General features: G+C 41.2%; 1 protein-coding gene and 1 long non-coding RNA gene across 2 annotated transcripts in view; both read left to right on the top strand.

Moving 5' to 3' along the window:
• GABRB1 (gamma-aminobutyric acid type A receptor subunit beta1) overlaps positions 1-14,002 on the top strand; it is a 388,940-nt gene extending 374,938 nt beyond the window's left edge. Inside the window, exon 9 of the mRNA XM_044226182.1 lies at positions 13,575-14,002. Within this exon, the coding sequence (XP_044082117.1) occupies positions 13,575-13,922 (348 nt within the window). The 3' untranslated portion in view covers positions 13,923-14,002. The remainder of the gene's footprint in view (positions 1-13,574) is intronic.
• A 22-nt stretch (positions 14,003-14,024) lies between these two features.
• On the top strand, positions 14,025-25,260 carry LOC122890523. Its single transcript, XR_006381087.1, has 2 exons — positions 14,025-17,880; positions 19,140-25,260. It is a non-coding gene; the product is annotated as an uncharacterized LOC122890523 (long non-coding RNA).

The raw sequence follows: 25,260 nt of genomic DNA, 5'->3' as shown, positions 1-25,260 counted from the left end.
TGGGTGATGGATTCATGGGACCTCTCTGTGCTATCTATGCCACTTTCTAGGAATCTACAATAATTTCAAAATAAAAAGCTTAAAATAAAGTCCATAGGAAGAGATTAATATAATATATGAAGAGATGGAGTTTCAGAAAAAGATTCGAAAACTATGGAAAACAACCAATGGAAATCATAGAATTGAAAAATGCATTAGATGGATTAGCACCAGATTCTATACAATAGAAGAAAGGATTAAAAAACAAGAATAGGGTGCCTGGGTGGCTCAGTCCAATAAGCGTCCAACTCTTGATTTTGGCTCACGTCATGACTCAGGGTTGTGAGAGTAAACCCCATGCTGGGCTCTGCACTGAGCATGGAACCTGCTTAAGATTCTCTCTCTCCCTCTCTCCCTCCCCCATCACATGCCCACACTCTAAAATAATTAAATAAAAGATTAGTGAAATTAATGTTAACATTGGCCATCTCTCAGTTTTTCCATTGCACTAGTTCTTGTCATAAATGCTACTACCTCAAGGATGCCTTAACTGACCAAACCCACTGTAGGTTTATATTTTGTACCATTGTTATTTGTCCTTACCACATCCTATGCTTTTCCACAACAGAATATATCACAATAGTGAATACATGTTTACTTAGTTATTTTTTTAACGTCTGTCTTTCTATTAAACTGCAAGTTTCCCAGGGATTGGCATCAAGGTCCTTGTCTATTTAATTTATTGTTCTTTACTCAGAGGCTAGAACAGAGAACAAAAAACAATGACAAATAAATATTTGTTGAATGAATAAATCCTAGAGAACACTTCTCCATTTAGTGAGCATTTAGGATGAGTTCTTAGGTACCACCCAAGTTACTGAATGTTACATTATAATATTTTATAAAACCTTTACATATTAATAATAAGTAAGAAAAAGACTATTTATAGTCCACTTTAGTTTCTGCTCCAAACTTTCTTACAGTTTCTATCACTTTGATTTTTAATATTTTTAAAGCATGATTTATATCAATCCCCACTATTCGTTCTGAATGGCAGTGTCCTCTAATAGCAGATAGATATAATCTTCAATAAAAAAGCAAGTGTATTACTTCACCTGTTCATTGTATTGTCTCCAGCAGTTAAGATAAGAATGCTACCCCCGGTTAAATTTTAGAAAAAAATAGAAAATGATATGAGATTTTTCCTTTCCTATAATGGTTGGATGATCCTCCCCTTTCCTTTCAGATACTTGTAAACAGCTGAATTCAAATGATATATGTGTTGTGGTCCCAGAAAATTTTCATTTGAGGGACCCTAATATTTGCCTTGGTACCATAGAGCACAGTGTGGCATCATTCATTTATTACACATTACTTTTGATAGCCGTGGCTGGGCAGTCATGTCAAGGGTTATTTGTACTGAAGCATCAGAAGGGCTTGCTTTGTCTTGATTTATATTTCCATCAGCTGCACTGAAGCATCGTTTTATAGGAGTACAGACGCTGAATCCAGACATTAGGAGAGTTTCAACCTCCAAGGTGATAAAGACTGTAGATTCATGAACCCCTCAGGCATCATCTGAGCTAGAGATGTTATTTAGAGTTTTGAAAGATTGATTTCACAGGATAAGTAGGCTGTAAGTAAGCCACTTCTGAGCTACTTTTACACTAACCTGGAATTGACATGGTTGTGTCGGTTGGCCACATGATTTCCCATTTGCATATAGGTTCACCTAAGGGGAATGGTTGTATGGGTAATCTGTAATTAGATACTGATTCAAAGTTGTTTGAAGTCATGGGGGACATCAGTGGGATCTGCCAAAAATTCACACCAAATGTGCAGTTGTAACCCTAACAGTTAAGAAATAGAATTTCCCTTCAGAGCCAAATATTGATACTGTAATGGGGCCTCTTTGCTCTCATTCCTCGTCTCTGTAGTGTGTCATCTACAGTTTCAGACACTTTTAGACATCTACACTTTCAGGCAACTTTCTAAATGGAAATCAGCTCTGTACTGTGATTAATTCCAGGATACATAATGCATGTTAAAACAGGCATCCTAGAAGTCAACAGCTCTTTCCTTAAAACTAGCTTGACACAGATGGATACGTACATTATTAGCCTTTGAGCCTGGGGCCTACCCCAAATCTCTACCTTGTCCTGAAGCCAACTAGGACACTTCCCTCAACCTTTGATGAAATTTTAACATTTCTGACTTAACATCTTGGATTTTGGAGAAATTCAGGCAGAACCTTTGATTTCTAATGACAGCCTGTGTTAAGAGTTCATGAATATCTTTAGTCCTCAAACCCCTGCCCAAATCTGGATCAGTTCATGCTTTGTTCTCCAGTCTTGGCTTAATGTAGCTCATCTCTAGATGCTTCCACAGTCTTGTTTTCCTTTCTAGGAATCTCCAAATCAGTCTCCCTTCCTCACTCCCTCTCCTTTCTTCTCTCTCTCTCTCTTTCTCTCTCTCTCTCTCTCATTTTCTCTCTTGCATCTTGTGTCCATTTTCTTCTATATCCAAACAGCTAGAATTCTTCTGTAAATGAGAAAGAAATTGAATTTACTTAACAGGCTTAAGAAAAAGATGAGTTTTCTTGTTTAATGTCTTCTTTTTGTTTTCTGGGTTTTTTTGGTGGGGGGGCATTTTGTACACACAAATTGAAGGTCCATGAATGGCTTTAATTTTTATTAAAGCCATTTAATAAAAGATATTTTTTAAATGTCATCAGAAAACATCTCTCTTCATCTCTTAACTCTGCTTTCCAGATATATCCAGATATTTTTAAAATGTCATCAGAAAACATCTCTCTTCATCTCTTAACTCTGCTTTCCTTTATGTTGGCTTTACTTTCAGGAGACCCTTCCCTCATGGTGGTTCCAAAATGCCTAAGTTCATATGTTCAAAGCTTTATAACCTTAACCCAAAAGTACTGTCTTAAATGCAAGAGTTACAAAAAAAAAAAAAAATCTTAGGATTAAATCTTTTGGATCAACTGGAGTCATATTCTCACGCAGAAATCAATCTCTCTGACAAGGAAGACAGAAAACGCTCGATGCCCAAGTCTGGGTCACGTGCCTATCCCTGGAGCCTCAACGATGCACTTCGGCCCATGCACTCAACCACATGCACCAAGGAATGTCAGGGAATGTTATCAGAAGAAGATGAAATGGAATCAGACAGGTCAAACCAATAGGCATCCACCATAATCCTCCTTCAACTCTGCCTAAAGGAAAATATCTGCCATAATCCTTAACGTGGGATCCAGCTCTCACTGCGATTTCATTCTGCTTTCGTCTTCTCCTTCATTCCTCCTTGCTCCCCCCTTCACCAACACACTCTTTTTTCCAGAAGTACAGCTCACCGTTTTCCCAGATTGCCATGTTTTCATCTTCAGTAACTTTGGCTTATTCCCCAGAATTTACCTCTTGCCTGACTTCTCTCACTCGTCAAGCTAAGTTGATACTCCCCCTACAGCTTTCCACTGCACACTACGCTTACTTGTTTTTTAATTTGAGAAATATTTTGTATTTAATATTAACAAATATTTAATGACGACACACTATAGGAATACCCTCTATGCACTGGGTATAGTCATCAATGAATAAAACGAAACCTTTCATTTGGATAAGAGAGAAAGATAATGAACATCATACGCACAAATACCTCACACCGAAACAATGAACAGGACACCCATAACACATGTAAAATGCCAGATAATAAAAATGCTATAAAGAAAAACAGAAGAGGCCTTGAATGCAGACACTTTTCTCTTCCACTTTTGGTATTCTAATGCACATCTTAGAGCTTAGTACAAATCAGGCACTTACATGATTTTAAAATAAGTGAACTAATGAATCAATGAATTATAAAACCAAATAGGATGCTCTTAAAAGTCATGTGTAATTGGAAACATTTTTTTCCTATTATATTCCTAGTGTTACAAAAACGAGATTTTTAAGCCCCTCCTAAAGTGAAAACTGTTTGGTACCTTTCGAAATTTAAAAATCTATACAATAAATATTTTCAATGAAGGACATTTATTTTGATTAGGGATAGTCAATAGTGATAATAGGTGTGTATGCATTATTAACAGATTGCTTTCAACCTATGTTGATCCTTTTTCTTTTAGAGAGAGGGAGGTGGGGCAGAGGCAGAGGGAAGGAGAGAACCTTAAGAAAACTTCTTGCCCAGCACAGAGCCTGACAGGATGTCCGCGGGCCCACACAGGGCTCAATCCCACAATCCAGAGATCATAACCTTAGCCAAAATCAATCAGACTCTTAACCGACCGAGCCACCCACACAACCCAACACTCTTCTCAGCAATTGCTTCTCCTGAAATCTCTATATTAGAGTCTAAAGTGTTTGATAACTCCACTCTGCCTTTACTTCATCATATTCTCCACTTGGGAGGAATAAAGTGTAAATGTGCATTGCTGATTATCTAGGAAACCATGGCTAATACAGTAAGAAGATCATAACCAATGTGATACAGTAAGAAGGACTTATCCACATAAGAGCAGTATCCCACAAACCCCAAGACAGTCACACGCACGTTGACATCACACACCTTAAATATCTCCTTTTTGACTATGTGAAAAACAATGGTTACTCTGACCAAAATCCCTCTTTTGTTTACCTGAAGAGCAAACCGTTACTGAAGAGATTTAGGATGAATATTTTAAGAGGATTCACTAAAGATGAAGCCAAAAAAATAGCCATTATTTGCATCATTCACAATTCAATGAATTTGCTGATTATAATGCATTTTATATTTAATTGTAAAAAGTACTCATCTCAAATATTGGGACTCTCTAAGCCCATGTATAAAATGATCTTATGTATAAAATAGTTTCTGTTTTCTTGTTTTTATCATTCTCTTCTCAAAGCTAATAAATTCCTACTCACAACAGATTAAGAAATTACTCCCCAACTTTGATGTTACGTATCTCTCAGGCTTGAACGGCGCATATTTGTAATTCATTCTTAGCTGCCTGAAATAAGTTAACTGCTTTGTGGATTTTGAGGCACACCAAAATCAGCTAGGGCCCTTGGAATGCATGTGTAAAATGCAGACCGAGAAGACCTTAATTTAGGATGAAATGGGCTCAAATATTTATTTCTAACAAGCTTCCCAATGGATTCAGATGCACAATAATGTCTGAGAACCATGACCCTAGAGATTCTAACCACTTACATATCCTTGGCCATTGAAACTCAAATGGCGTTCAGACAGACGACTCCACGTCTGGGTTTCAGAGTTCCTCATTCTAAAGATTTTATTTATTTTTTATTTATTTGAGAGAGATTTATTGAGAGAGATCACAAGCAGACAGAGAGGCAGGCAGAGAGAGAGGAGGAAGCAGGCTCCCTGCTGAGCAGAGAGCCCGATGTGGGGCTCCGTCCGAGGACTCGGAGTTCATGACCTGAGCCGAAGGCAGCGGCTTAACCCGCTGAGCCACCCAGGCGCTCCAGAATTCCTCATTCTATAGACATTTTCTCAGCCCCTCCTTCGCAGTATCAGCATCTTTTCTGGAAGAGCACAGGGGATACACAGCAATAGACAACGACAGTAACGAAAGAGCAGCTGCCCTCCTGAAGCTTACAACACAGTTGAATGACAAATGTGTAAATAAATAAATGGTATAAGGGCAAATGATGATAATGATGGTGGCAAAATGATAAGGAGCTAGGCAGGTAGCCATCTGAAGAAGATCCTTCCAGGAGAGAGGAACAGCAGGTGAAAATGCCCTGAGGTCTTAGGAGCATCGGGGACCAGCCAACGAGAGACCAGTGTGGATGGAGCAGAGAGCTCCTGGGGCAGAGTGGTAGGAAGTGAAGGCAGAGATCCCCGCTGGAGCTCAATCACGGGGTGCTTTGCAGGTTTGCATGAGAAATCTGGATTTTATTTTGTTTTGGAGAGTAGCTAGATTTAAATGGAGGAGACATGGTCTGGTTTACATTTTTTAAGTATTACTCCAGCTGCTACGTAAAGAAAAGACCACCGGGCTTCCTTCCTGGAAAGATCAATTGTGCAGTTAGACATGATGATGGGGGAAAGTGGTCAGAATCAGGCTGCGTTTAAATGTAAAGCCATTTGAATCTACTCATACACTGAATGGGAGAAACAAGGCAAAGAAAGGGGATCTGAGAGAAATTTATCTACCTGAGTAATGTTCTGGAAAACTGCCACTTGTTTCATTTACTTCTTTTTCCTTCTCTAATTCAGATAGTGCACATTTGTTTAGATTAACGTAGGTTTGCCCTGTCCTCTATAGCTTCTTGAAAGCACACTAAAGTTTCTGCTTCTACCACTAGTTGTCAGGACATGGCAAAGAGACACGTAGATCATCTCCAGCAAAGTCTCCCATCCTCCGCCCACCACCAAACCAAAAGGTTTCAGGAACTTGAGATGAAAGGGTTGCCACCTGGCAGCCCTGGTGAGAGCCGATGACTGACAGCAACAGCAGGAGCATGATACTTTCTATGAGCAGGATGGATGGGCAGATGTGAGGCTTGGCTCTGTGGCTCTCTGCTCCCTTCAGGCGAAGGCAGCCATTCGCACTGGTCAACCTCAATTAAATAGACTGTGGGCTTCTGAAAGGCAGCTCCTCCTGTTCGAACATCTCTCTCCTTGGCTTCCTGTGCTGTACTTCAGAACCACTCAGTAAATGTGAATCTAATTGAATTGGCTAGCAAGAAGGAAATAACTTTCTGTTTGCAAAGTAGATCGAGCCCAGAGGTATTTCTCAACAGGGCTTTAAAACTGCCACTGAAAACAAGATTATATTTTATTCCAATTATACTGAAATGAGTTCTGCTATATTTACATATGGAAAATATCCAAAACCGTTCAATTCAGTGAGTGGCAACATTTTTTCACAGCCTAAGGCACCGTTTGGGGAGGTTAGGGATGGAGAGAAGGGGAGAGGGAGTAAAATGGAGGGAGTGGGAGAAAGGCTAGCCCCAAGCTAGAAAACGAATTTGTACATTTGTTCAGGGTTCTGTTGAGGGAAGAAATACAGCCACCACCTCAATGTTTTAGTCATTTGGAAACCACCCTTATGATCTTTGCCATACCCTTTTGTCAGTCAGAATTCTCCAGAGAAACAGGACCAACAGGAACAGAACCAACATACATACAAAAAGAGATTTATTTTAAGGACTTGGCTCATACAATTATGTGTGAGATCTGTAAGGCCGGCTGGAAGTTCAGGCAGAATTTCTGGTGCTATCTTGAGGCAGAATTTCTTCTTCTCCAGGAAACTTCAGTTTTTGCTTTTAGTGTTTTTCAGTGATAGGGTAAAGCCCACATCATCAAATGGAATCTCCTCTATTTATAGTAACTGATTAGAAATGTCACCTCTACAAAATACCTTCACAACAACCTCTAGACTAGAGCTAGACTAAACAGCTAGCTGAGTAACTTCGATGAGCTGACACCCACAACTTACCACCATACCCTTTTACAGACTGTACTGTCATTCATTCATTCATTCATTCATGTAGTAGATATTTATTGAATGCTCTGGGGAAACAATATTGAATTAGACAAAGTCCCTGCCTCCTAGAGCAACTTTCTAGTGGGACAGTCAGGGGAGGAAAAAGTTGGCTAAGAAGAATTCTGCTCTATTTTCAGATTAAGAAAACTTTAAACATCCATGCAGAGCTATGGTGTAGGGTGTTCAGTAGTAAGGTCCAGGAGAAAATAAGGGAATTTACATTACTTTAAATTTTTCATTCATTGTAATAAAATGTGACTGTGGATGCACTGTTCAGAAAAACATGCCCAAAATCACCAAGTTAGAGGTCTGGCTACATCTTTCCTAAGACACTAAAAGCAATATAGACAGATAATTTGTTTTCTTCATAATGTTACCTGATTTTTTAAAAAACTAATTTTAGAAGGAAGAAGGGCATTGCCTGTTTTCCTGCATAAGAATATAAGTGCCAAGGGTTCAGAACCTCTTGTGTTTTGCTATCTTCGCAGAACTGCTGTGTCCTCGCATTTTAAAACCAAGATATTGTGTTGGTAAGGGCTGCACTGTAGGAAGGCAGGAGAGGGTTCACCAGCTGGAAGCTGGCTTGTTCCTCCCCATCTCAGGTCCTTACAGTGTGAAACCCCAAGCTTTCTTTTATATGAGAACCCCTCCAATATTTGCCTGTGGTCGGCACACTTTAAGAAGACCCTCAGGATGGAAGAGGAGAGAAAGGTTTCACAGGCAGAAAGCGGTTATCATGCTCACAAATTTCAGAAAAGTCTGTTGGAAAAAGTTAGTAACCTGAGTTTGAACGAGGTCATATTATCCAGGAAAATATTTAGAACCAATTGGAGGTGGAAGGAGTCCCAGGGTTTGTTCAGCAGAGTAAAAAAGTCAGGGGCTTTATTATTTGAGATCTTTGAATTTCTAAAATGTGAGACATCATGTTCCATTATTTATGGAGGGGCTGATTTCCTCATCAGTAAACATTTATTGTTTACTGTTAACTCAGTAAACATTTATTGAAAAAATGAGCAAGGAATGAACAATTTAACATTTTCAATGCTTATCCATGGTATGCCTAAAAATTACCTCTTGGAGTGCATAAAATACGCCTCCCTACTAAGGAGTGAGGTGAGGATGAACAGCTCGTGAGCCGTTGGACTGAGGCTGCAGTCCAAAGTCACCCTCTTTGCTCCCTGGTATCAGTCATCTCAAGCTTACATTTTGACCATCTACCTGAAAGGGAAGAGTGAAGGTTTATTTGTCGACCCTCCTGGAGTCTCAATAACAGTTGTATTCATTTGCTCTAAATTTAGGTTTAATGATGCTCTAAACTTAAAAAAAGAAAAAAAAGTCAGTGTTGTTGGTTGGAAGAATATGTAGTTAATATAATGTAGTAATTCACACACACACACCCCATTTAGATAGATTTATCTCCCTCCCCAGTCGCAGGAACCACAGAATGAGTGCAGGCCTGACTCACCAACCCAGCAGGTTCAACAGGCACATCCCTCACCACATTGCATCTTTTCTGTAAGCAGATCGGAAGGAGAAAAATACCCAGAACACGTGGAGCCACGTATGCCCGCGTCCTTGTCCCACATAGGCCCAGTGGGGAACAGTGCGAGAGGAGGAAGGGAAGAGAAGCTGGAAGCATGGATCCCTCAGTTTCCCTCCCAGGAACTGGAGTGGAGAGTCCCTTCCTTTAGGGTGACAGGAGGAATGGGCAATGATGATCCCAATGAACACTTATGTCCAACATGAGCAGTGCTCTGGGAAATCTGTTTATCTGCCCTAGAAATCAAGTGTGTTGACATTTTCATTTGCCTCACGTCCTTCCGCTTCGAGGTTATGAAATCTTGGGTGTCTGGATCACGCCCAGATGTTGATGAGTTAATCCCTTATCGACAAAGCAGCTACCACCTGGCCCCTCGCTGCTTCTGAGGGTGTGAGGAAACAATGACCACTTCCCCAGGGACATTATTTTTGGAAAGCTGTGCCACCCACTGTAGATCTAAGGAACCTTGGGTGTCTTTATATGCTTGAAGGGAAAGGAAAGACACTCTTCTCCAAAGGGCAGGGGTTCAAGCGGAGCCCACCAGAAACCCACTGGCATCAACAGTGGCGTTGCTGTCACACATTCACATTATGAGGCAGCAAAAAGCTTAGTGGTGGGGAAGGGAAACTCACACTTCAGGAGAAATGTACAAGCACTCCATCTCATACACATGCACGCTCACGCACACGCACACGTACACGCACGGTCTGTAACACTAGCTTTTAGGAGACATTCTAGACTGTGTGGCGGAGAGAGCCTGAAGATGGGTCATCACTGTTACGTGGCCCTTCTCAAATTTCCCAGATAAAGAACAGCATAATGTGGATTCAACTATGCAGTAATGCAGTCAGCGTTCGTGAGTAGTTGTAGAACCGGATTATTTTATATGTCACTTAGAGCTATGATGTCTAGCTCAATGACAAAATATTTTGAGGGACCTGCACAGACTAATAAAGATCATGCAATTTATTGGCTCATTGGAGTCTGAACCAAAATTAACAAAAATATCTTAATAAAATGTGCCTTTTGTACGACTTCTGTTAATGAGGAGCATATCTTTATGCTTCACTGGCTGATTCCAAATTCTAGTAACTTGTTTACTTGGGGAGATTCTATAATAATGCAACTTAATGATGCATACAGTACAGATCAAGTGATTCAATTTTACAAGGTTTTTGGTTTCGTTTTGTTTTTGTTTTTAGTATGCTGTGTCCTCTGCCTAGATAATTCATAATAAGGACCGTCAAAAGTCAGAAACTAGCCCTTGAGATTACCTGGTGAACACCTTGTATTTTTAGATAAAGAAATAAATTTAATAACAAAATCAGGATGAAAACACGGTTTCCTTGTTCTTTTAAGATTTTATTTCGTTATTTATTTGAGACAGAGAGAGAGAGGGAGAGAGCATGAGCAGGGTGAGGGGCAGAGGGAGAAGAAGGCTCCCTGCTGAATAGGGAGCCCAATGCCGGACTTGATCCAAGGATCCCAGGATCCCAGGATCCCAAGATCCCAGGATCCCAACCTGAGCGGAAGGCAGACACTTAACCAACTGAGCCACCCAGGAGCCCCAAGAACACAGTTTTCAACTCTGAATCCTTTGTTCTTTCACCCATCTAGGAAAAGCTGCACCTCCTTTATGAAGCCTTCCTCGACCCCCAGACTTTTAAGAACCCCTAATCATGGTCTATGCTGTACCATTTAGCATTTGGTTAAAAACTTTTGTCACTCCCCCCAATTATATCTCACTCCTGTATCTTTAAGGAGATTATTGTCTCAAGGACAAAATCGTGTTTTATGATACTCTACGCTGAAACACCAGAGGGCCTAGCAGAAAGATATGCACCATGATTATCTCCTAAGGGACTTGCCCCTTTTCTAATGAATTCAGTACTTTGCTCCTTGTCACTTTAATGCCATCACCCTCTTTCATAAAGTAAACTTTCATACATGTGACTTTTCACCCATATCCTGGTGCATGCACAGGCGCGCGTGCGTGCACACACACACACGAACATATCCCCAACACCTAGCACTGTGCCTGGTACACATAGTAAGTTCTCAATACTGTTTACAGAGAGAAAGAGAGAGAGAGGGGAAGTTGGTTTGTGAAGTTACTATAAGCAGGGAAGGTACACAGGTACACACAAAAAGTAGGATTTCAACTGAGTCTTAAAAGAAAATACACTGACTGGGGTGCCTGGGTGGCTCAGTGGGTTAAAGCCTCTGCCCTCGGCTCAGGTCATGATCCCAGGGTCCTGGGATGGAGCCCCACATCGGGTTTCTGCTCAGCAGGGAGGCTGCTTCCTCCTCTCTCTCTCTGCCTGCCTCTTTGACTACTTGTGATCTCTATCTGTCAAGTAAGTAAATAAAATCTTAAAAGAAAATACACTGATTAACATGCAAACAGGAGGGAAAATTATATATAAGGCAAAGAATATCCTGTATTTTAATCCCAAATTGAGCACTTTTTCTTTGTTTAATCGCAGGTCATTTACTTAAGCTCCCTGAAGCTCTATTTCCCTACCTGCTGAACTAGGATAATATTATATATTTTGTAGAGTTGTTATAAGAAATAACTGAGTTAAATTATGCAGTAGGAATCAATAAATAGTAGTTATTAACAACAACAAAAGTTAATATTAACTCCCTGAATGAAGAAGCCAGTAGAAGTGCCCATGAGGGCATAATGGGTAGCTCAATTAGGCCACGGCCACATGCTTTACAGAAAGAAAGGACAGGTGGCAGTGGAGGGAGAAGCCAGATTGAGTCACCGTCTCTCTCTCTCGGACTACCTCCAAGCTTAAAGCTATCAAATGCATCATTAAATTCACTGTGGGGTGTGGTGAAGGCCAAGGACTAGGAAGCGGTCCTTTCTCAGTAAAAAGCACATTTTTTTTTTTTTAAATCAGATAAGACGCGGGTTGTAATCTCAGCCCTAGCAGTGGAGTAAGCCTGAGGCAGTTGGCTGTAGCAGGTGATGAACAATGGATATATACAAACCGGCTACCATGATGTTAGGCACGTAGCAGACACCCAGATTTTCGTCCTGTCCTCGGTGACGTACCAGCATCATATCCCACCACTGTTTCCACCTTTCTTTTCTGTCTTTGCCTCTTCCTAAGCTTTTCTCTTTCTTGGTCACTCATTTTTTTCATCTGCTTACCTAGACTTTTGTTTGGCATTCGAGGGTTTACTGAGATTCATTTCCTATGAAAGCATTTATAGAGCACCTACTGTAACTCAGGTACTGTGCTAATAACCCTAGATTCCAACACAATTGCCTGTACTGCCCGTGGAAGTACTTCAGGCTCATTGGCTTGAATGAACATGTCCTCTCGAGGTAACTTAGTTGGCAAAGGGCATCGAGTAAAGTTAAAGAGAAGCCACATTGTAGGCCAAACATGCTCACGTTTCCTGTAGTTCCATAAATGTGTGTGGGCATAGCACAGACAAAACTCGGGCAATCTGGGATAGGTACCACTCGAATAGCAGGAAGCAACAATAAATAACAGTGGGGACACAAAAGTCAAAGTATAAGCCAAGGCATATCCTTTTGACCCCTGAATCCTACTTTTGGCAATTTAGCCTGAGGAAATAATTATAACGATGCACAAAGATTTAGCTAGAAGATGTCCCTTGCAGGCTTGTTCATGTAGCACTGCAAGTAAAACAAGCCTTAACATCTAAGGATAGATGAACACAATTATGCTTTATCCGTATAAGTAGTTAATAAGTGATATCTCAGAGGAATAATTATTACCATGGAAATAGGACCAGGTACACTATTAACCCCCCTAAACCAGATTGCAAAGGAAAATATGCCTGGTGAACTTGTGCTTGTTAAGTATATATGAATAGAAAAAAAGGAGGGCTAGCAGGAGACTAAAAATAATGAACTCTGAAGGTGAAATTATAAAAATTTTCCACTTCTTATTTCTTTGTGTTTCCTATTTGTTTTCTCATTTTACATACTTCCATGGGCCACTTTCGTAACAACAACAACAACAACAACAAAGCCACAGTTATAAATGATATAGATAGATAAGTATACATACATATAAATGACGTATGGATGAATAGATAGAAGGTAGATTAGACAGATAATAAACAGATGTATGATAAATAAATAAATGGTAGATAACTAGAAGGTAGATTAGATACATAGCGGAATGCATAGTGGTAGACAGATGAAGGATTAGGCAAATGAGAGATAGATGGTAGATTAGTTAGATAAAAAGGTGATGAATTAAATAGGTAGAGAGCATATTAGCTAATGATGGATTAGACAGAGACGGATATAGATGACGGTTTAGAGAGAGAAGACAAACAGACCTTGGGCAGGTGTTGGATTAGACAGACAGGTGGTAGATTAGGTAGATAATGATGAGAGCTACATAGAGGACAGGTCCTCCTGTAGTCCAGGAGGCAGGCAGAGCAGGACGCGCAGCGGGACAGTCTCGGGAGCCCCGCGCGGCATCCTCAGCCGCAGGTTCACGAGAACAGCCAGTGTCCCTCCCGCTGTGGCTGAGCGCGTCCCTTTCTCGCCAGGTCGACGCGCACGGCAACATTCTGCTCAGCACCCTGGAGATCCGGAACGAGACGAGCGGCTCGGAGGTGCTGACGGGCGTGAGCGAGCCCAAGGCCACCAGCATGTACTCGTACGACAGCGCCAGCATCCAGTACCGCAAGCCGCTGAGCAGCCGCGAGGGCTACGGGCGCGCGCTGGACCGGCACGGGGCGCACAGCAAGGGGCGCATCCGCCGGCGCGCCTCGCAGCTCAAAGTCAAAATCCCCGACTTGACTGATGTGAATTCCATAGACAAGTGGTCCCGAATGTTCTTCCCCATCACCTTTTCTCTTTTTAACGTCGTTTATTGGCTTTACTACGTACACTAAGGTCTGTCCTCATGGTTCGTAAACGACTACTCTCCTCTTGATTCTTAACCCCACAGGCGCCCCCACCTCCGTTCCCCCCACCCCCGCCCCCACCCCCGCCCAGCAGCAGCGATCCTGCTGTTTTTTGAGGTAAGAGATTCAGCCATCCAATCGGTTTTAGGCCTTGCATATCAATTTTATTACTGCACCATGTTTACTTCCAAAAACAAAACACCTTCCCACCCACCCACATACACACACCAAAAACTGTTTTTTTTCCAGTCTACTGTGGTCCAGGTTATCCGCTCTTTCAGAGCTCTAGTAATTGCCATGTTTACAAACACACACACACGCACACACACAACACACACACACACACACACACACACACAAAGAGAGAAGTTAGATAGATCTTTAGCAGTCCTCCCTGCTTTCCCTGGATTTTACGGATTTATTTTTTAAATGCCATTGGAAAGAGGACCTAGCTCTGTGCGCGCACCGCTTCCTGGTAAACTGTAACAATCTCATGCTGCCAAAAAACAACACAATTTCCAGGATCTCAGAAGAAAAAAACAAAGCCATTGACAAGTTACAGATTTCCAGGAAGAAGGGGGGATAGAAGGAGCCTAGACAGGAAGGAAGACTCCCCTCCCAGGCTCAAGTCTCCAAAACTCCCTTGTAGAAGGGGTCCCAGCTCCACAGGAGAAGAGGGAGGGATTGACAAGGGCGGAGGAGTTTGAGCCCCCCAAAATCTGCCATCCTCACCTCACCGTTAAACTGGATATTCTGGGGGAAAACAAAAACAAAAACAAAACCGCTTCTTTCTCCGACTTGCAATCGGATTTCAAATTAGCACTAGAATCCATCCTGGTGGCCATTGAGAACATTTTTCTTTTGTTGAGAATAAGGAATCTGGGGCAATGGTGATTTCCTTAACTATTCAAATGAGCAGCCTTGAACTCATTTCATCGCCTCTGTCCTCTGAAGCCATGCCTGTGAATGTCCCCTGTCCCTGCTCCAGAGAGTAAGGGACGAGAATGGAGAAGGAGGGCTTCAATAATGGGAGAGTGAGCATTTTTTTGCTTGGAAAAAAAAATTTTTTTTGTCCTTTCCATGAGGAAGGCAAGTCTTATGTGCTGTGAAAAGGGTGCCTGGGTAGTTACCTAAACTGCCAAATCTTCAATCAAATAGTATATATTTCTTAGCCTTCCAGAGAGCAGCACCTAATGGGGACAGGTCTTGTTGGATAGGCCTCAGCGAGCACCTCTGAGCTCTGCATTCCAAAGTATGAAATGAACGCTTCAGGAAATGCCCATACACCCACTTTGCTGCCCTTCTCCTCTGAGGCCAGATTTCTATTTTTAAAGAAAAACTTCAAAAGAGGAAAACCACAGATAACAACAACAATGACAGAATCACTGGGCCTTCAAACATGCATACCAGCCCCTAAAACATAGAACGTGTCCGGACTCGTGAATCATTGTCATTGCTGCTCTGCCTTATCTCTGCTCATGGGTTACCGTAGTCACGAGTCCCTGAAGGGGCATCCCTCATAGGCCCAACACACACTCCTAAACGTGTCCAACCAGCTACATTGAGGTTTATCCCATTTTATGTCATTAAAGCCTCTTTTTTTTTCCCCCCAGTCTAGAGAGTAGCTAAGAATTCTCTATGTTCATTTGCAATGTTGAGTGAGACCCTAAAACGACCAACCAGCGATGGATGCAGTTTGTTTGGAATCTGATCTCTGGATGTCAAATAAGGGTTGAGGTAATAATAAGGATGATTGCATCATTTGATGATCTGGCTTTCTCCCTAAGGCTGGGATGAGGATCTGTGCTTACGAAAGCATCAGCTGCTAGAAATTATAGTCTTACTTGGAAAGATAAGGCCAAATTCCTGCTGATAACCCCAAGGGGACAGAGCATTGAGATACTCTTTTTAGAAAGCAACAAGAAAAGACAACCCCCAAATAAATGGTTATGGCTGCAGATAATATACATTAGTAAGAATATAAAAACTGTGCTTTTACTGCGAAAATTATCTCAGTGGTTTCATAAGAAATTAATAGAGTCTGGGGACCAAATTCTCATTTAGGGTTATAGTTTGCAGAATCACAGTGCCCTGGTCAAGAGAATCTCCAGCCTCCGGGGATGAAGAGATCCATTCTGCAACTAACTAGTTCTTGGCCGGGAAAGATGCTTTGCCATCAAGAAATGCCCAAAGAGAATGGTATATGACCATATTGGGAGGTTAATATTCCCAATGACCATCCAGGAACCACTGCATATTTAAACACAGGAAGGGAGATTGTTGGCCGATGCCCAACAGGAATGAATCCTTCTGGTGTCAAAACTCTTGAAAAAGATTTTAAGGATGAAATGCTAAATGAGAAAGGAAGTGTCTATAATCTATGTTCCGTAACAAAAAACAGTTTTTTCTTTATTCATCTGTTTAGATCGTCCTCCTTGGAAAAGACTGAGGTAATTTTAATTTTATGATTTTTTAAAATCCTGCCTTCAAAGTCTTAAGGAATTTGATGCTTATAGTTGAAAGCACCTCTGAGAAAAAGAGAACATTTTAAATTCTTATATCTTAACCTTTGTAAAATGGAAGATTAGTGAACCCGAATCTACCATCGGGCACAAAATAGTGTCACTATATGTCCTCCTGGGCTATAGAGGGGACACAGGATGGTGCAAATAGCTATTTGCTATTTGCAAATTAAATAGCTATTTGCGATTTCCTATTAAATAGCTTTGAGTTTAGAGGCAATGGGAGCCTGAAAAATGGACAAGCTGACATATTTCTGGTTTATGACCTCTGTCCCCACTTCCTTCTTCTGGACACTTCCCAGCCAAATCCCCTCCTCCTAGGCCCCCACCCACACTCCCTCTGGAGTTAACAGTCCATGGAAAAAATTCCTTCCTTCCCTACCTCTCTCCCTTGTCTTGCTCTAAATGATGTACATAAAAGTTGTTAGACATTCCTAAGTGCCCTCACACTGGTCCCCATTCCTGAAAGATACAGATCAAGACATTATCAAGGGGTCACCATCTAGGTATTCCTGGGTTGTTTTCTTTTTGCCATGAAAATAGCCATACTCTCCTGCATTACTGAGTGGCAGCAGAAGCAGAAGACTGCATAGACTCACTCTCCTATGCAACAGTCATGTCCAGGGGACCCCACGTCCACAGTTCATAAAGTGGCACATAAGCTGTGTCATAGATGTAGCCTGTGTAGACCCAGCGGAAACCCCGTCTTTCATTTGACAATGTGACTACGCACTCATTTTTCCCACTCATGTTCCTTGGCTTCACATATCAGGGGTGACCTATGTTATGCTTAACAGCTTTGTGAGGCAGACCCAGGCAAAGACACACTCGGAGGTAAATTACCCAGGATTATTGCCTCCATCCTCTGTACTGCCAAACAGAAACAGCAGACTGGTTGGTGATTCTGCCGGCTAAATGATACATGTTCTCATATCATATATGCCATCTTTATTGTGCATTACAAGCAACGAAAGATCCTGAAAATGCAAAGAGAAAAATGTGGTGCAGAGAATAAAGTTTGGTTTATGGATCCAAGCATAGACTTTCCTTAAGCAAACATTACATACAATATACAGAAATGTTGACTAAATTCCATCTTTCCAAAATCAATGACTCCTTTATAAATATTCATTTATGAAAGAACTCAGTTAAAATTCACCAAGTTAAACAAACAAACAAAAAATATTTATAATGCTAGAAGGAGACAACCTCCAAGATTTCTTACATGGACAATTTTGAATAGTGTCTCACCAAAGGGTGATGTGCCCCTAATTTTTTTTCCTAAACAAAATGTAATTCTATATCCCAGGAGGGAGGAAAAAGGAATGTACCATTATTTGTTCGTGTTGGTTCAATCAGCGATTACTGGGACGACAAGAAAGAATAACGGACACGTTATCTCAGTTTCCTGAAAGCGAACAAAGGTAAACTTGTGAACAGAATGTAGAATAATATTATGTAAACTTCCTTGTAAATTCTGTACATAGTTCATTGACTTGTTCCCTGTTGCGTGGTGGTCTTCGGCTTTGGGTGGGTGTTTGAACAATCTGAGCATTGTAAATAATGTCAGCTTCTAAGGCACTTGCTTTTATTCACGAAGTGAAGCAACTAGTGATTTGGGCCCAAACCAGAATCTCTTTCGCTCTTGCTGTTTCTCTGCCATTTTGTGTGTGTGGTTGTGTGACTCTGCCAGGCATCTCTCTGCCCCCTGCCTCGTGCCCCCAACCCCGCAGAAAGGAACAGTAGCCGCAGAGACGGCTGCGCTCTGGTGGGGTATGGGAATGGCGCGCCAGCAGAGACAGGAACTGTAGCGAACTGCTTCTGGAACCGTGTCGTGAAAAGTAGATGTGTTTGTATCAGTCATTCGTGGCTATTCATATATCGAAATACCAAATTTTCCACGCTGTTGAGGGGTCAGGAATGGAAGAGATGTTCAAAATCCACAGGTAATCCAAAGCTTCCTTTGCACCGATAGCTCCAGCTTCCTTCCACAATATTTCCCAGAACTTTTAATGAGAATAGATGTGAATGGATGGGTATGATCAGGGCAAACACACAGTCAAATGTCCAAATGATGGGAAGGAGAAAAGGAAGAGACAGCAAATGACACTGAAACACCAACTGGCTAATGAATCCCTCAAAAATGCAGAGGTAACTATGTTACTGTTTCTAAAAGGTAAAGAGAGAGATCGGCAATTAAAGCAAGTATTTTTCATCTGGGGGCCCAGGGTTGTGTTTGATATGTGTTAGTTAAACTTAGAATCTGGTAATTAAATATTTTCACATATATTTCTCCCAAGTCCTGATATTCTTGAAAAAGACGTCAGAAGGCTGGGACATTCAGGCATACGCTGTGTTTTCATGCCAGCTGGCAGTCCCAGAGAAGGTGATGGAGTCTGCAGAAATTCAGAATATCTCAGCAAGCCAGGACATAGATTGGTTTTTTAGAAACATTTTTAGAATGAACCGTGTCTTTCTTGGAGCTAAGAACTTGGCAAGGCAGGACTTTTTGTACCAGGATTTCATGTACCCGGAGAATCATTTTGGTTCCAAAATGTGTCAACCAGTGTCCATCAGTAATCAAATAAGAAAAAATGTCCTATAGGAACTAACAAAGTCAGTCAATTTGTAGATCCAGAATACACTGTGCTTTTACTCTAATCATGCTTTTTCTATATAACAGAAATCAACTAAACTGACAGAAAATTGTTAAAGGTTACAATTTCACAAGCCACATTTGAAAGGAAACCTTTGGTAGGAGAAGAACTGCAAACCAGAAAATCCTAAGTTCCTAAAAGGGTAAGAATAAAGAGTTTTGAGTTTATTTTTAGTTCTCCGATAGCAAGAATTTCCTTATTTGAATGGAAAAGGTCTAACAGTTGTCTTGTTCGGTTTTGTTTTTCCTAATCAAAAAGTCTTTGGTACATCAAGGGGCTCACGGTCGTTCCTGATTGGCCGCTAGATACCTTGCACCTCCTTGAACAACCAGCACTCATCACAAAGATTTCAGTAGGAAATCAATGTGGGAAAAATAGGTGTATTGTTGAACTGGTTGGAAAGAAACCCATTCTCAATAATGACTCTACCGGTATTTCCTGTCTGGAAGACAATAGAAAAATAAATCAGGTGTAGAGAGGCCAAATAACATTACGCATTTGCCTTAGGTACACAGGGTCACAGATTCACCTAGCTTCAAACAGCTCCCGTTAGAAGCCAAAGGATGAATAAGAGCAATCGGTATTGCCATCTGGCTTTCACCTCTCCCTGGGTTTCCTCTTGAGGAGAAACAGTAAAGGGGGAACATTTTCCAATATGACTTTTTTATAGGTGAAAATGATTAAAATACGATATGCGTGTGCACCATGCAGGTTTGGCTGCGTGCGAAATACATTACCTCTCTTGTGCCCATTCCCTCCCAGCACCGGACGCCATCTTGCCTCCTGCCTTAACCCAACAGAATCAATTCATGTTGCCTCCTCGTCATTCGAAACCTCCTGAGTTATGTGCCCTTGCATAGCTGAAAGCTTGTATTGTGTATCTTCGATTCACAAAACAATGAATCTTAATGATCTCCCCAGATTCTTAGTCCTATTGCCTTTAAAAGGTCTTTGGAGGGAGCTTTGGAATCTGGGTAGCCTCCTCCAAACTGCTTCGGGTTATTTTTCTTTTCTGCTTTTCCGTCCTGTATGTCAAGAGTACATGTTTACATAAATCTCGTCTCCCTCAGCCCAATTTAAAATAAAGTGGAAATAAAAGTCATTAGCTCAAGCCTGGCAAAATTCACATTATCTACACCAAAGCTGGAAGACAAGAACGTCCCCCAACAGTCTAGTGGAGGGACGGTGAGTTCACACTGTATCAGCTCTTTTCCATCAAACTCATTTCTCATGCCCTCCTTCAGCCTTAACTGTATGCCTTTAAGAAACCTATTATGATTCCAGAATGGTTTCTCATTCACAGCATACACTGCTGGTTACAGACCATCCTCTAGGAACTCTTTTAGTCCTGTTACAGATTCTGTGTCTGTGCATCACCTCACTAACCCCCCCTCAGCCTTCTAACAGACATTAAATGTAGGAAGACAAGTCATAAGGCAGACTTGTCCAAACTTCCCCTATGAAATTATATAGAACATCTTTTTCCTCCAAACAGCCTTCTTCTACTTAGAGAACAGAGTCCTCTACACCTGCACCAAGCAACGTGAAGACTAACTTCAAAAAATTAACAGTAAATGAGCAGCATGGTAGAGAGAGGGAAATTATAGTGGGTGGAGGATACCCTGGAGTTAGGACCGCATGACGTGGCCTGTATGTTGCCTCTAGCACTGCCCAGTGTTTCCGGACATGCCACCAGATGATTCTTAAGTTCCCTCCCAGATTTCCACCAGTGGGAAACCAAGTTCCCAGCTACATTTCAAAAGGAATTTTAGAGAGGTTCATTTGTCCAGGAAGTTACTGGAAAGATACAGGAGCACTGTAGGCTCTGCTAACACAACCCCATAAATTCAGTAATAGTTCTTGTTGTCTATCTGTGGGAGTCAGTCATCAGGGTAAACTGTCTGGTGTTAAGTGAATCTAATTTAATACCTCTTCAAATTCCTTTAAATATACATTGAAGTTCCAATACTTAGAAATTTAAAATAAATTTATAGGCAAATGGCAAAAAATAAATTATTTTATAATTTTAGTAATGGTCTACACTACAATATTACCCTCCAAGGCCACTGGACAGACTCAGATAGCATAAATCAGTGTGGTCTCTATTTTTAGATCTCTGGAAGATACAGCTCCTCTAGGCCACTCTCTGTGTCTCGGTCAGGAAAAGCCCTGAAATACTCCCTTAGGAGTGGAGAAGCCCAGGTCTAGGCAGCATCTAAGCAGAAACACTGTGGCAGTGCCCTTCAATGTTTGTCCCCAGAGCCGGCCCCCATTGCTCTCTGTGCTCTGTAAGCGGGAGCAGCAGGTGGGGTTAAGCTCTTAGATAAGGGGCAGCCTCCCACCTGGTTGGAAAACATTCCAGGTCTTTAGAACCTCTGTTATCCGCTCTCCCTGCCCCACTTTACCAAACCCCCTCTCATTCCCCACTTAACTAGTTCAATCTGACAAATGTTTTAGGCACAGCCATGACTTAACTGGAAGTTTACTTTATTAAATTGAGATGAGCATATCTAGCTTTTTGTATATTTAAAGCATGCACCCTCCCCATTCCAGCCTCTGAGCCTGATTCCCGGGGAGATCTCTGCCCACTGGTGTTCTTAACTTCTTCCCTTTTGCCAAAGATACCTTCCAACTCTAAACTTCCATTATTCTCCTGAGAGCCCCACCCCCCCCATCATTCAGAATTGTTAGGAGAATGCCTAAAAATTCCTCCTTCCCACGGTAGACCAGTCTACCCATGAGATGGCCGCTTTTTTGTAAAGTTAGCTTAATATCCTATCCCTTGACCTCGCACACCCTCTATAACCTCCCGTTCCAAACTTCCCATGTGCAGATGTACTCATCACTCCTCAAGTAGTGAGCTTATAGTTTTTTTTTTCAGGTTTCTCATACTTTTACCTTGAGATAGGTTCATATTTAACGACATCTTTTTAAAAACAGAGGAAGCACTTGTAAGTCTTCAAGTTCTCACCAAGATGAAATGAATACTTACAAAGATGAAAAGCAATTAGGATTCATTCAGGTACAAGTAACCAGAAACACAACTAAAAGTAACTTCAGCAATCCAAATGATAGAGCTCTTATAACAGTAAGTGCAGGAGTAGGGTCGTTACTGGCTTAATTATATCAATAGCACAACTTCGTCCAGGACCCAGGCCCCTTCCCAGGACCAGATCTTCTGAACTCTGTATGTTACCGGGACCCGCTGGGGTTGCAGCATGGCTATACTCAGGAACTCATATCAAGTGGCAGAAACAAGGGAAAGTCCTGTGTAGGTCTCTTTTGAAGAACCAGGAAATCTTTCCCCAAAAACCTCTCCCAGCCATTGTTTTTCATTCCTTTGGCTAGGGTTGGATTGCACAACCCCTTCTGAACCAGTTACTGGTAAGAGGAATGAAATTATCATGATGGGGTTACATTATTGACCCAAAGCATTGTCCAATGCCTGGGGCAGGGGGAAAAATGGAATATGTTAACAAAAAGAAGGAAGAATGGGCTTTTGAGTAGATATCCAGTTGTGACTGCCACACATCGGTCTAAGGTTTCAGAAAATATTTCGTTACACAGAATTTCATGATTCCATCTTCCCTACAGCCATGTGGTTATGATGACAATACCAATATTTGGAAATAGAGGCTAAATAGGTTAAGTTATTTACCCCACATCTGATAACTAGTTAGTGATAGAGTTAGTATTTGATCTGAGTTTGTTTTGTTTTTTTCTGGCTGCAAAGGCAAAGCTTTGTCTACTCTATCACACTGCCTGTATCTAATCCTTTTTACCTCCATGATCCTCCGTTCTGGGTGGCTCAAACATAAGAGGAGAGTAGGAAGAAAAAGAACAATTTCCATTCCCAACATCTAGATATTATGCCCAGTAAATAAACACTTCTGTTCTTTTTTTATCCTGTTCCTCCTCCCTGTCCTTGCCCCTCCCCCTACACCCCCAACAAACATACAAAAACCTTTCATTATACTCTTGAGGGAAAGTGTAGAAGGAAGAGTTCACATAACAACTGAATAGCCTGAGGTGTGCCCCAGTTCTTTGGGGATAATATTACACTGTTAGGGGACCACAGGTCCCAGTTTCCCTGAGACAGTCCCAATGTGTAATTACCAACTGAACCACATTTCACTCTCAGATCTATCCATTTGAATAACAATTATATAGTCACACTAATTATGGGTCTCATAATCCCCATACCTGTGTATATGGGAAATATTGATAAATTAACACCTTAAAGAAAATACATGCCTTGGCTCCCTATGAACCACTTAAGTCTGACCTCAGTCTCTCCATCACTCAGGGTCATTTTCTCTCTCATTTTTCCCCTGACCCACCCTCAAGCAAACTATTCCTCAGGTCTTTCCTACCCTTTCACTGAAAGGACTGCCACTTCTCATCCTAGAATGTTCTCCTTGCTGTGCTTGAAGTTTTACATTTTATTTCCATGGCCCAGATTTTCCTCTTGCCTAGCACCTCCCCAATGGGTGGATTATCAAGCCACCGTCATCCAGAAAGCCAACCACGAGCGATCTTCCCTCATTCTGTTCACTCTCCTGCTACCACTCCTTCAAATCCTGTGGCCACTAAGTCAGTAATAATGGATGCTTGTTGAATTTGTGGTTATCTTCCCGTAGTTTTGCAAATAGAGGTTCCCCTTCCCTAAATAAAGTGTAAGGTCTTTAAGGGTAAATGCCCCATTTTCTAATTCTTCTGTATTGCCCAAAGCACCTATTGATCTTATCATGGTAGAGTCTGTAAATGACCTACGTTGGTAAATGTAGCAACAGAAAAATGTAATTTCGTAACAGGCAGTCCTTCAGGATTAGAGGTAACACCATGTGAGACAGGAGCCGCCTTCGCCCTCCCCCGAGTTACCTTAGCTCCTTAGAGCCTACATAAACAGCTTCTAACTGGATAAAACATGCAGTCAACTTACAGAGGAACCCAGGTTTGGGTCCGTGCAAAGTGATTACGCAGATTTTTCCCCATTACTCACGACTAAACAGACTAAATCGTAATAACAGCATTCTAGATTCGACCAGTTCTGGCAAATTGAACTTTCCATGCTGATTACTGCTCCTTTAACTTTATGGAAACAGGAAATTCTTCGTTCTAAGTCTCACTTTTCACCCATTTATCCCCATTTGCCTTATTAAAAGCCTTCTGAATCTAGGTTCTGTGGGGGTGTTTACTCTCCCAGTTGGGATTGCACTGCTTAATTGGAACACTCCAATGTGAATTCCAAGAGAATACTTCTAGATGGTATTGCACACCAAATTTCACTTCTGCCAAGAAATAGAAGGTTTAGAACTCCTAAGAGGGACGGACAGTTAGTTCTTCACTGTCCCTCAACATTGCCTAAAATAGATGTACAGAGAAATACCTTTTCTGCACCCCTCCGTTCAATTGTTAACTTTCCTGTTCTCCTGTTATGTATATTATTTACAAATTTGCATAAAAGAAATACATCATTTGCAAGCCTTACCTCAGAGTGGCAACCAGCCACCCCAGTTTTACTAGATAACGTATTTTTCTACTTGATATTCCCCCGAATACATTGAATTGCAGTGTATCTTTTTCTTTTTTTAAGCTAATCAACTCATGTTAATCCGTTTCCTACATCTTTTTAAAATATTCACTGGATAAAGCTTGAAATATTTTATATTTTGCGACAATGCTCCTGAGACATTTTTAGGGAAGCCCCTTGATTATTCTAACTCACTGCAGTGTCATGGAAAGCAGAATTATAAATACAGTGATATTTCACATTCAGAACATCCACTACTAAGTAGGGAATGCTCGAGATTAGATATGCATATATTTATTGACTGTGTCGTTCAACTCCTTAGAGAGGGCCAGTAACCCTCTTGGTAAAAACTATCATGTGGCATTATTCCAAAGTCAAGATTGCATGAGGTTTCCAGAAATTCTAAATGATATGTTTACAAGGACTAAAAATTTTTTGACATCTTTAAATAAGCTTTTTATTTTTGACCACCAGGCAGCATTTTGTGCCATTGTGATGGGAACCTAATGGCTAATGTGAAATAATGTCGTGTCATTTCAAAGGTTAATGGAAATGTAAATTGGAAACTTTAACATTGTGTAAATAAAAATAAAACTGTTTTTGAGAGAAAACTG

This window comes from Neovison vison, chromosome 11 (genome assembly GCF_020171115.1).
Source record: "Neovison vison isolate M4711 chromosome 11, ASM_NN_V1, whole genome shotgun sequence".
Classification (NCBI taxonomy): Eukaryota; Metazoa; Chordata; class Mammalia; order Carnivora; family Mustelidae; genus Neogale; species Neogale vison.
The sequence above is the reverse complement of the archived record's forward strand: the minus strand, read 5'-3'. Positions and strand labels throughout refer to the sequence as shown.